At 40.6% G+C, this 12,414-nt stretch overlaps 1 protein-coding gene across 3 annotated transcripts in view; it reads right to left on the bottom strand.

The window, feature by feature from the left end:
• Positions 1–1,557: 1,557 nt before the first annotated feature.
• crybg1a (crystallin beta-gamma domain containing 1a) overlaps positions 1,558–12,414 on the bottom strand; it is a 56,688-nt gene continuing 45,831 nt past the window's right edge. For all 3 annotated transcript variants that reach the window (XM_033643299.2, XM_033643300.2, XM_078174930.1), the window contains 14 exons: positions 11,777–11,903; positions 11,645–11,680; positions 9,619–9,779; positions 9,316–9,442; positions 8,899–9,044; positions 7,625–7,751; positions 7,450–7,479; positions 7,223–7,335; positions 6,758–6,890; positions 6,479–6,618; positions 5,739–5,862; positions 5,376–5,534; positions 3,392–3,554; positions 1,558–2,421 (listed from right to left, as the gene is read on the bottom strand). In XM_033643299.2, the coding sequence (XP_033499190.2) occupies positions 2,333–2,421; positions 3,392–3,554; positions 5,376–5,534; positions 5,739–5,862; positions 6,479–6,618; positions 6,758–6,890; positions 7,223–7,335; positions 7,450–7,479; positions 7,625–7,751; positions 8,899–9,044; positions 9,316–9,442; positions 9,619–9,779; positions 11,645–11,680; positions 11,777–11,903 (1,675 nt within the window). In that variant the 3' untranslated portion in view covers positions 1,558–2,332. The remainder of the gene's footprint in view (positions 2,422–3,391; positions 3,555–5,375; positions 5,535–5,738; positions 5,863–6,478; positions 6,619–6,757; positions 6,891–7,222; positions 7,336–7,449; positions 7,480–7,624; positions 7,752–8,898; positions 9,045–9,315; positions 9,443–9,618; positions 9,780–11,644; positions 11,681–11,776; positions 11,904–12,414) is intronic.

Below are 12,414 nucleotides of genomic sequence, written 5' to 3'. Positions count from 1 at the left end.
GTTGCTGAGTGTTGGAGATATTGGCCATAGCAGGAGTGTAAATATAGATACAGGGGCCTGATCGCCACCTGGAAATACGCCAGTGTTTGAAGTTGAATTTTGTAGCACAAAAGATGTGATAAAAACAAGTATATAAAAATAAACATGGCAGGGATTGTGCTGGAGAGGTAAGAAACCTGAAGGGGCTAATGGTGAAAACCTCCCCTCTAGAATTTTAAGTCTATTCCAATACAAATAGTATTTTTCTCCTAAACATGAGAATGTAACGGACACAAGTAGTTATAACAATCATAAATGAAACAGACACATTCGCATAGGATAAATTGTTAAAAAAAACATTCACATTAAACCAAAAATGGTGCAATTTTTTTTTCAATCTATAACACAGTTAGATGCTTATTCTATATAAACTACAAAGAATATAACTATGAAAAAACATAGTTTAAGCAATAATTTCCTATTTTATTTTTCCTTTTTTATTTTTTCCTTTTTGTAGTTTTTATCATATACAGATATATAATGATGATTGCTGGGTAATATATATAGATGTGCAATATGAAGTCTCTGATTAATCATGTAATGAAACTATACAATTTACAGTAGCTAGTTTCAGTGCAAAATCTGTCAAGACTGACAAGCTGGGCGCATCTGCAAGTGCTTTTATGTTTAAAAGCAGCAGTAAGACACACTGTTGGTAACATATAAGCCTAAAACTGTGTGTGTGTGTGTGTGTGTGTGTGTGGGGGGGGGGTTCATAACTAGTAACTAGGGCACGCTTGGGCCCATCATTAGGGTCCACAGGAGCCTATTGTAACTTCCTCACACCACTGGGCCATAGAGATGTCTGCCTTCTCTCTAATATAATACGGAGTGGCACTCAGCTTGTGGTGCTCAAAGAGGCGAAAAATACATTTGAACAATTCAACAGCAATCTCTAGCGTGTAAATGTGCACTTGACTGCAGAATGTTGGTACAGCCATTAGCACTGTCACCCTACAGCAAGAAGGTTTGGGGTTCTGGGTTCAAATCCAAGGGTCAGCTGGGGCCCTTCAGTGTGGAGTTTGCATGTCAACATGAGTTTTCTCTTGGTTCTCCATCTTCCTCCCACAGTCCAAAGACATGTAGGTGTGGTTAACTGATCACTCTAAATTGCTCATAGGTGTGAATGTGAATGACTGTCTGTCTCCATGTGTCAGCCCTGTGATAGTCTGGCGACCTTTGTACCTCCCCTCTCTATACCAGGATAAGTGGTTCCAGATAATGAATGAAACTGCTCACAAGGTCTGTGGATTATCTTGAGTAACTGGGTCAGAGACATTGCTGTTGAGTTTTACGATTGTTTTTAGTGCCATCTAGTTCCATTATATTTGAGAGAAGGCAGATGTCTCTATGAATGATATCTCCAACACTTGGCAACTCACACCAAAATGATCTAGACTGATAAACAGCACTACAGGTAAAAGAAAAAAAAAGGTGTTTTTTATTCTGGGGTGAACTGTCTCTTTAATTTTAAAATCCTCTGTTGCATAGAAATAGGCAACTCTTACAGAAACAATGTATTAAAACACAGAAAATGCTTTATTTTCTAAAAAAGACAATAGAGAGAATCATTCTTATTTTCATGTGTAACAGTTTTCTCTTGGACATTCACATATTTACAATCAACAGTGGGCAGCAGTGTTATTGCCGTCCTGCTTTGAAATTTAAACTAAGATCTATACACTTGATGCTTATATACAACTTCATGCAGTAAAGTCCAGTTTGCGTAAAAAGTCCTAAGCAGATATTAAAACTCTAAAATAGATCATTTTTGATCTATTCACAAAAAGAAAACATCTTAGTCGACATACATCTTTGGAGTGTAGGCACATCGGACTTCATATAACAGCTGTCAATATACACTATACATTCATATTTGCCAACATTATGATCAGAAGACAGATGTTGGAACCATGCAGTAGAAAAGTACCATTAAGTAAAGGGAAGTATGCAGCATTGAAACAGGGCTGAGTTCTCACTACATGCAGTGACGACATAGAGAGGGGTGCCTGAAGTCTTTGGTAAACAGTGTTTGAAATCAAGTGGCAAACATAAGCAATGCTTTTATGATACTCATTCACTCAATTAACACTATGAGAATAGTTATAAAGTATATCCAGTTAAAGGTCACCCTCCTCCAGAGGAGTAAACAAGAGTTAAAATACTACAAAGGAGTGCAGTGATTGCGCAAATCCTCCTACTGGACCCATCTCTGTGGTGTGGGCTCTACAGTGGAGCTGCATCACAGGGTTCAGTATGACGTGGTGTGTCTGGCAAGTTGAGGCTGATATGATCACAGGACTTCCAGGGTCCATCTTTGGTTCAGTTTTCTCTCATCATACGTGTTGAGGATCACCTGGTTCTTGTCATACTGATGACCACCTGAGAAGCAAAGACAATACTCAGTGGGTTTTGCAAGAGAAAATATTTTTAGACTGTTGACACCAACTGGTAAAGTTGGTCATTAAAGGGATATTTTGGATCTTTCGAAGTGGGGTAGTATCAGGTGGTAAGCTAAAGTCAATGTATTACCTACAGTAGATGTTGGCCGATACACCCCCAGTTTGGAGAAGCAGACAGGAGCACTGACATGGAAGCTAAGCAAGCAGCAGCCCAATGTATTTTAGCCACTTTACAAAAGTCTTATCATGCTGTCCCCCCTCCACAGAGGTACACTGCTAAGCTTCTGTGTCGGTAGTCCTGCCAGATAGAGCTGCACAATTTTGGACTTAAACTTAAAAGTCTGTTGTAACATGTGTCTATTTTTGGTTTTAGGTGGATTAAATTAATAAATTACACTTGTTTGGAAAATTTTATTGCACTTACAGTAATGTAATAAGAGTTTGTTTACTCAAGTATCACCTCCTTTCTCTATGCCCCGTGTCTGTGTGCCTCGGTGAGAAGCACACAGCAGGGGAGAGAAAGGAGGAGTGACAGAAATGCAGCCAAACATATCATGATTTTTTTTCGATTAATGGTGGAGTCCTACTTCCTGCTTCTCCAAACTGGGGATGAGCTGACAGGCATCTACTGTATGCAATACACTGACTATGAATAAGTGTCTCACACAGCCCCACCTCATAAAAATTCAAAATACCACTTCAAGGAACCAAAATATTAAACACAGTTACTTATCAAAAAAATGTAGTTAAAGCCAAAACCACTTGACAAAAGACAAAACAAAACTTTCTAAGGGTGCATTGCATCTCCTCAATACACCAGCAGATGGAGCTGTTGGTTTAGGTCTGATTGAGTCACAATCACATGCTGACATAGTTGAACTTGTTTTACTTTATTCCAACTAACGTAGCTGTACAAATACATGTTTGAAGTGAAGGCAGAGCAATCTGACCTTTGACCTCCAGGACCAGGTCAGGTTTGAGGTGGCAGTGCACTCGTCCGTCTGGGGTGATGTTCCACAGGTTGTTGCCTTTGCCTCGCTCCGGGGTAACACAAAGCCTGCTGCCCTCCATCAACAAACCTCCTGTAGTCTCCAGGCAACAGTCCTCAACCAGCTGGAGACAGAGAGGGCATGGTGGAGGAGGATGAACATGCATTAGTAAGTACTGGTTAATTTACTTGGTGCTTGAAATCCACTGCTGGTCTCAAGTAAGTGCAGAAAACAAATGACAAAGCTCTCACAGTATACATACCCCTGATGCCTCTTGCTGACACAATCCCTTTGATGAGACATTTTGTAATAGCAAGTATTCTAAAAATCTTTTTTTATATCAGCATCAAAATACACAGTGATAGATAATGTTATTGTTGTTGAGTGTGAGATGTCCTGCTAACTAACAGACAACCTACAGACATAAAATCATAACCTCTCCTGCTTTGCATATTGTCTTGATCACACCCTTGTTTACAGGTACACAGCTAAAATAACTGTGCCAGAGGGTAGAGTGTTTTTCACTACAGCCATCTCTCAAACTACTGTAACAGTTCCCGCAGCAAATAACAGCTGTTTCCAGATAAACACAATTTCTGTGCAAATACGTTTTAGGGCTCATAATGTATGTGGCACGAACACTGCTTACTGAAAGGTGAGTGAGTGCAACCACGAGACCGTCTGAGAGCAAAATCCTAATGATAATCAGGCAAATATTAGACTTTTAAAGCCCTACTACAAGTGTTTGTCAATAAAACACTTCCATATGTTCTGAAGGTGTTGTTTGAAGAAATTTATGACCATAAGCTATTAAAAGATGGCCTGTTCACTTAAAGGAATACTTCACCCCCCAATTACTAGATGTATACTTGTTACTCACCCTGTTTTACACTGAATTCATGAAAAAGAACTTTGTTTTTCTTGCATGCCTCCAGTGAACAAAGAATCCAAAAAGAAAATTCTTAACAACAGAAAAACTATATCAAATCATCTGTTTACAAACTCTCACATATAATTCAAGTCTCATTGATCCAGTTATATGCTTAGTACTCCCCTACCTTTCTGAAGGAAACTGAACTGAAAGTGAAACTTGTCTATGCTCTCTTCAAAGCCAGACTCCATTGACAAAAATAGTAATTTTACCTCGCTGAACACACGAGCTGCTGGTCAATTGCTGCCAGCTTTTGGATTCTTTGTTCACCATACAAGCATGTGAGAAAAACATTTTCTTCACTAAGGCTAGGGTTGGGTATCGTTTGGGTTTTTTCCGATACGTGTTTTTAGACGTTTGAATCTGGGGTGCCGTAAGCCTCCATTAGGTGCAGTTGTGTTGCTACCTCCTCTCCCCTTGGATCTCCGCAAGTGTTGTGAGGACTCTATAACTTCACCTGATCCTCCGTCGGCATATGGGTGAGTAGATAATGGCTGAATTTTCATGTTGGATGCACTATCCCTTGAACAGGTGTGTAAATCCAGGGTAACTAGCAGCTATCGCTGGTTCATGACAGAGTCACGGAGGACGAGGAGGACGAGGAGGACGAGGGGGGAGCTTGCTCCGTTGTGTTTGATAACATTGTTGAGCGTAAACAGAAGTGACAATGGTGCTGAGCGTGCCTTTAAATAATAATATACACTCAACAAATGAATGAATGAATGAATGAATGATTCTGTTATGTGTAATGTCCAATAGAGGGATACACAGCATTAAAAAAAAGCACCGAAAGGAGGCACTGCAATGTGCGGTTTGTTTCGGCCCAGTAGGTATTGGTTGTATAGGTACCGGTTCCATATAAGCACCGACTTTCGGTACCCAACCCTAACTAAGTCATCGTAACACTGGGTGAGTTATTGATATACAAATGGTCATTTGGGAGGTGAAATATTCCTTTAATACTTTTGTAGGTCTGTTACAGCAGTTCTGTGTGGTGTTGGTATAATGCTGTACCTTGCAGGTAAGCTGCCCGTCCCGATAGAGCCAGACCTGCTCCAGCCCTCCTGTCTCCTCCACAGCCTGAATCCTCATCAGCTTGATGTCATCCAAAGTTCCTGTCAGGGACATCACACATCCCGTCTCCATGCTCCGCAGACGGAAGTACATCTGTTTCTGTTGGAGGGAAACCACGAAACCACATGATTTATGAATACATGTCTAAATAATTTATAACTGGATGTGTGACTTGTTTTATTGATCTGACTTGATTCATGTGACAGTATCTAATTTGATATTTTATGTGTCATATACTCGTCATTCATAGAGACACTAATTTGATGGGCCTATTTTTGATGGGCCCGTGCCCCTCCTCCATACCTGGAGTAATGGACGTAAGGATCCTATTTGCTGCCAGCCACTGATCTCCCAGAAGTCACCCACTTCACTTGGCTGGAGGAGCAGCTGTCGACCACGGTAGTTACTCTCTTCATACAGCACCCACCTGTGGCAAGAACAGCCATGTGTGTTAGTCCAGCTTCACAAATGTGCAGAGCAAAATATGAGACAACGTAAAAAAAAAAAAAAAAGCCAAGCTATGTGATTTACAGTTGTGACATTTGTTATTGACCTGGTGGCTCCCTCACATCTTTGACACGTTTGCTGCTCTTAATGAAAACATATCCAGTGCTAACACCATGTAAAGGGAACTTCATCTGTTCGTGTCAAACCTTTTGCAGTATGTGAACATTTAAATATTTTTCCATGTATCCATTTGCATTTCATCAACATGTCCGTGTTTAAATATGAAGAACTTGGGTAAAAAACTTTGCTTATTTAAATATGTATTTAACAAATTTTACTAAACAAATTTAAGGAATACTCATTCATGCATATGTTATGGAAAATCATTATTATGTGTTACATTGTTATTCCAAATACTACAATGTACACATACGACAGTGTTGTTAAACAACTTTCATATGATTAGAAAACATTAATTATGTTGTCTTAGTTTGTTGTTGTTTTATGAGCTGTCAATCATGTTGGGATTCATAGCAGGCTTTGACAAACTGCGCTGTTCAAAGATGAAAAGTGGGAATTTTTAAAAGGTGACATACATTCCTCCCTCCACCACCAGGGAGCGTGTGCGTGTGTCGAGGCCTGCCTGTAGCAGGTTCACAGCTCCGTTTCTCAGCACTGCTCTGCGACCTCTGCAGCCAACCTTGCTGAACAAGACGATGGAGGGCAGAGAGAACTCCTGAACAAGAAAACCAGAGAGTTTGATTTAATTATTAGTCTCATTCATAATCACTTACAATGATTCCTTCATCACCAACAAGAGCATCACAGAATGCTCAAATATACCTTTTCATATAAGCAGTGCAGGCAATACTCACATGTCCGGCAGTCTGTATGGAGCGAATGGTAGACTCTGAGGACAGGAAGCCTATGGTCTCTGTGTTGGGGTATTCTCCCTCCTCCAACACATACATGTTCTCTGTGAACTGAGCTCCTTCATATGCCACCCAGCTGACAGAGAATGACACACACAAGAACACACACATTGTTGATTTAGAATCTTAATATCAACATTATGAATGATCTTCGGTACAGGTATAGGTACGAGTATGGTTGTTAGTTACTGTGTGTCTCAGATACAACCTGGGTCTTGCTGACACCAATGCAGGAATTAAAATGTATAAATGAACAAAAAAAAGGTTTTCATCTGGCAAAGGTCTGTTTTTAGTTTGGTGCTAAATAAATACAGCATTCGTTCTTCAGCCGGCTGTGTTAAATCTCTCATACCCAGAATGTCTCTGATAGTTTCAGCCAGTGTTTGGTGCCAGTTCAGCTGCGCCTACCTGCCAGCCAGCACTTTACAGGACTTAGGTACGAAGTCGTCATCCAGAGCTGATGCGCTGTCCTCCAGAGTCACCAGCCTTCCCTGGAAGTCTGGCTCAGAATACAGCTGCATCTGGAACACATGTAAAAACAAGGCTTAGTGACACAACCAGAACAGACTACGAAGATGGCTTGGGAAAAATGGATAACTCTGTTTAATATAAAGCCTTAAATGGAGGGATGATACCTTGAATTTTGTTGTTCCCATCAGTGTGTCCTATAAAACAGACAGGAGGGAGTTATTAAACTTTGCATTAACAAAGTTCTTAACAAAACAATGGTCATGTAGTTGTTGCTTCCATGTGGAAACTCCTGATGAGCCACATCCTGTTTTGAACTGATCCTACACATTCATCTCTTACATGGAAGACCGGCTGTATGGATGAGATCATGTAGTTGTGGGCTCCCCAGTCCTCTGGGCTTGCATACAGGCCTCTCTCCAGCACGTAGAGCTCTCCGCTGAATCCAGGCTTCTCAAACGCCACCCACCTACCAGAGACATAAAGAGAACATCCTATGACGCAAACACCTCAGTGACAGAACTTATTTATTACAGACAGATACAGGCAAAGCTGTTTCTCCATAGCCTGACTGGCTCTCTGATTAAATCACAGACTTGGACTTTATGCTGCCATCATAAAAAGAGCAAGTCCACACTGTAAAGAGGTTGTAAAACGATTCAGCCGGCCGGGCAGATGTACAGCAAACAGAACATTACACAAGATGTTGATAAACGGTAAACAAACTCACTCAGTTGAAAACATGCATCTGGCTGAGTGACAAAAATCTGTTCACTACAAAACATGCGTGTTTTAAAGTTATTAATAAATATTAATAACTGACATAAAATGTATGCAAACCACTTTTTTAAACAGTTAGCTACTTAACTACAATGTCACAAACGGTACAGTATGCACACTACTTGGATCAAGGCCTTCCTTTTTTTTTTTTTTTTTCCAGAAACTTCAAGAAGAAGCTTGTGATGTACATCTTTAAAGATATACTATGAATTTTTGGATTTTCAGTGACTGTTTGTACAAATGTTTGCAAGTGAAAGTGAAAGCGAAAGCCTGTCCCAGATTCATTCTTGCGTTGGAATGAGCTTTGTCCACTTGGCATTTCACTGCTAAATTTGGCTTTTTTTTGCCACTGTGTCTACCGTTTTTGTAGCTACCTCTTGGATGCATTCTACTTATGGTCTGGCATCTGGTCGCTACTGCTTGCTGTGCAAAGGAACGTCCTGACCACAGCAAATAAAAAGAAAATTTGAAAATACAGGCAGAGGGCAGAATCTTTGCAAATTAATACACCACTCTTCTTCATCAGTGTAAATCCTTGCCCTCAAGATACAAAGCTCATCCTTTGTCAAACGTGACGTATCAATTACCCTACTGAATCAGTCACACGAGATTATTCACAACTGTTCTCTAGGGGTGTATGTGTGCATGTCTGAATGTTTGTGTGTGCAGTGACAGAACACTTAGTCATGTATGAACAATGAAGCACACACCCAAAGACTAAAAGGGCGTGTGTGGACAACGCAGAGTCAAAAGGTTTCTCTCCTTCATTGTGAACTTCTATTGGTTTGTTTGTTTTTTTTGTATGTTTGTTTTTTTAACAGAGGCTGTTTACTTACACTCCACCCATGACATTGACGGACTGAGTTTTGCAACCATGGCCAACGTCCTCCAAGCTCGGGACGGGACCAAGCAAGTCCGCATGGAGCCCCAGTTGATCAAAGTGCCGCTCGCTGAACAGTTTAACATGAGGGGACAGGAAATCCTGGGGAAGATAATACAGTGATATTGTTACAAAGTGGAAAGCCACTTCTCTTATTTCAAATCTTCCCTGTCCAAGAAAAGTCTTTGTTTCATTGAGAATCAACAGGGGCAGAACAGTTAAACACAATTTAAATGGCCAGTGAACTCTGAAAGGTGGAGTGCAGGATCACCATAGCAATCGGTGCTTAGTGCCAAGGATGAAAACAAGATCAGACAAGAAATCGTGCAGATTACCTTTTCAATGTGCCAATAATATTGCAGGTGATACTTACCGAGCACACGGGGCGAAGAGAAAGGAGCCCATCCTCAGATCCTCCCCAGTCACTGCAGTGAGGATACTCCCCCTCCTCCAGGATGTACTGCTGGCCTTCGAAGTCTGCCTCTTGATAGCCCACCCAGCTGTGAGGACAAAACAAAGAAATATCACTAAAATTTCACAACTTTTTTTGAACCATCTACTAAAATCTAAATTAATATCCGTAAGGTTGGCTGCCTATAAAACAAAGATGATGGGCAAATAATCTTTGGCTGCTGCTGGTCACCCCCTTCATCTATTAACTCAAACAGATACTTACAGACCACTAAGGATCTTTATAGACCCCACTGTAGACAATGTCTTCTTGCTCTCGTCTGGTTTGCCTGTTTGTTCTCCTTCCGGTTCTTCTTGCAAGTTGTACGTGTCACTGTCGACCTCGATGCTCTCTCCATCAAAGTTGGGCTTCTCAAACACTAAGGCCTAAGTGGGAGGAGGAGAGAGGAGTTAAAGATGAGCGTTAGTTGTAAACACAGTCTTTAGATGTGTGTGTGTATAATTTGTGTATCCACATGTGTTTTGGGCTCATTTCTATCCTAAGACAGAATTTTTACAGTGACATATCTGACCTCTGTCTGACAAGAAAGGTACACGGGATGCGAGAATAGACTGTAGGCTAAGAGCTGCCAATATACAGGAGGTACATACAGTATGCACAAAAAAGTGTTTAGACATCCTCTTGCTTTCTTTAGGCTTTCTCTTTGAGCTGTATCTTGAAAATGTGCAGGGTGTTTCACTGGAACTACACAAGAACCTTTTGAGGAATCAGTACCTAAATTTAGTTTGATGGTTCCAGGTGTAAATACAAGCCCCTGCCATTGGGTTAGTAGTTTCACTGAAAATAGAGTTAGGCTTTGTTGTCATCAGTCATAAAAGTCCTTTTGAAACTCAGCAGACTGTTTACTGTCGAGACAGGAGCAAAGCAATTTTCAGTCTGTCTTCACGTCTGCGTGTTTACTTTTTATCCATTTATAACATCCGACTGAAATATGAGAGTCACGCTGCAGTTAATACAAAGAACAGCATGACTCTTCCTCATATGAGACTAATTTGTCTTCAGATGTAGCAGAAATACAGACAGGAATGCACAAGATGGACTTAGCTCCTAGTTAAGTTCCTCTGGTTTCATAGTTCCTGGAACATTTTGGTCAAAAAGGGCTATTAGCTACCGCAACCCAAATCATGAAAATGATTAACATATTTTTGGTAAATTACTGGATGAGTCTAAAACTACAGACACAAGTACATAGGACGCCTGCAGTGTCCAATCTAAGCAGTCAGTTTGACAAAGTGTTACAGTGATGTATTTAAACTTCTTGTTTTGTTCAACCAACGTGTCCAAAACCTAAAGATATTCAATTTAAGGTAATATATGACAAAGAAAAGCAGCAAGTTCTCACATTTGAAAACTAAAACTGGAGATTATTTGGTGTTTTTGCTTGAAAAAAGGACTGAAATGATTTATTAAATTATCAACATGGTTGCTGATTAATTCTAATCTAATCCATTTAACCTAATCTAATTGTTGAAGCACTAGTTTTGCTTGCTTGATCAAAAATCTGAGCATGATGTTTGGTCCCCATTGGGAGTTTTGAACATCATGTGAAATTATTGCTTCAGAGTGCTCTAAAAAATCAGTTCACTCCCACTCAAAAATTTTAGAGGAAGTCATCTATGTTTTCATCACATCACATTGATTACTGCAGTGTGACACCAAGTTTAAGCCTGTCATTGGCTACCTATTCTTCTTTTCCAACCCTTTCACTATCAGTGTGTTACTATTTTCAAAATTCTTGTCCCTATGTGAAACTAGTCTTGCCTTGCAACACCTATCTCCACACTTCGTTTTAGTGCTGTGTGTGAAACAACAACAGCAACTCAGAGCTAGCAACCTACACGCTAAAATGTCTTAATATGTTATGTGGTCTTGTCTTTTGCAAGGATTTAGGCATTTTTTAATCCCAAGGCTCACCTCGTGCAAATGTTTCACCAAAACAATTCCCTCCCGACACTATTAATCAAGAGCACTGTTGCTGCATTCTGGGCTTAGTGCAGCACAAGACACTCCTGATTGGTTAGAGGAATACAAACAACCCAGAGCATTCTTTCCCTTAAAGCAGAACTATGATGATACCTTTCTTCCAGCACTGGCACAGCACTAAACAAAGTGTGAATTAGAGACAAGACTATGACTACTCTCATACCTGTAATGACACTTCAATATGTATAGTTTCTGTAAACAGCAGATATTGATAGATGCAACAAATGTAATGCAAAGCAAAACACACCTTGAAATCATGAGGGTGCTCCACCTTTATTGGTCCCTGTAAAGACGAGACACACATTTGTCAGACCAAAACACTTTTTTTAAAAAATGACAGTACAGTGCAAACATATATCATCTATTTCATGTGTTGTACCATTCGAAGGGGTCTGAGAGACCCAATAAAGGGCTCGTGGAAACCCCAGGCCTGTGGGCATGGGTACTCCCCCACTTCCAGCACTCCAAGAAAACCTTCAAACCCTGGATTGGTGTACACCAGCCAGCTGCAGACACACAGAGACAGCAGAGAGAGAGAGAGAGAGAGAGAGAGAGAGAGATGGGGGGGGGGAAGGAGAGTAATAAACACAGTGACTTTTCTCTTCACAGTGCCTTGTCTTATCCTCTCAGATAAATGCAATAGTGTATCACTACATCATCAATAATCAGCAGCAATTAAAACTGACAAGCACAAACTCAGCTCCGTATGCATTCCTTCACAGACAAAAAACAGATGCTGCACACAGACTCATTCCCATGTAGTCATCAGCAAGCACACTACCGTCGCAGCGCTGCATCATAAGACGTGCTTTAACTGCAGCATCTAGCACCAAGAGGAAGCATCACACTGCAGCCCGTAAACAGAAAAGCTATTGCTGTTTTTAATAAAGTAAAAGATCTGAGTACTTCTTTCACCTCTACATTATCTTAAAGTCACGCGTGGACACTCTCCAGAGCTATGGCTCATCAGGCAATACCTTTGTTGCCATTGTCTTTATAGTGATGGGAATGTGGGTT

Source organism: Epinephelus lanceolatus, chromosome 15 (assembly GCF_041903045.1).
Source record: "Epinephelus lanceolatus isolate andai-2023 chromosome 15, ASM4190304v1, whole genome shotgun sequence".
In the NCBI taxonomy this organism is placed as follows: domain Eukaryota; kingdom Metazoa; phylum Chordata; class Actinopteri; order Perciformes; family Serranidae; genus Epinephelus; species Epinephelus lanceolatus.
Note: the sequence above shows the minus strand (reverse complement) of the source record. Positions and strands in the feature narration are given on the sequence as shown.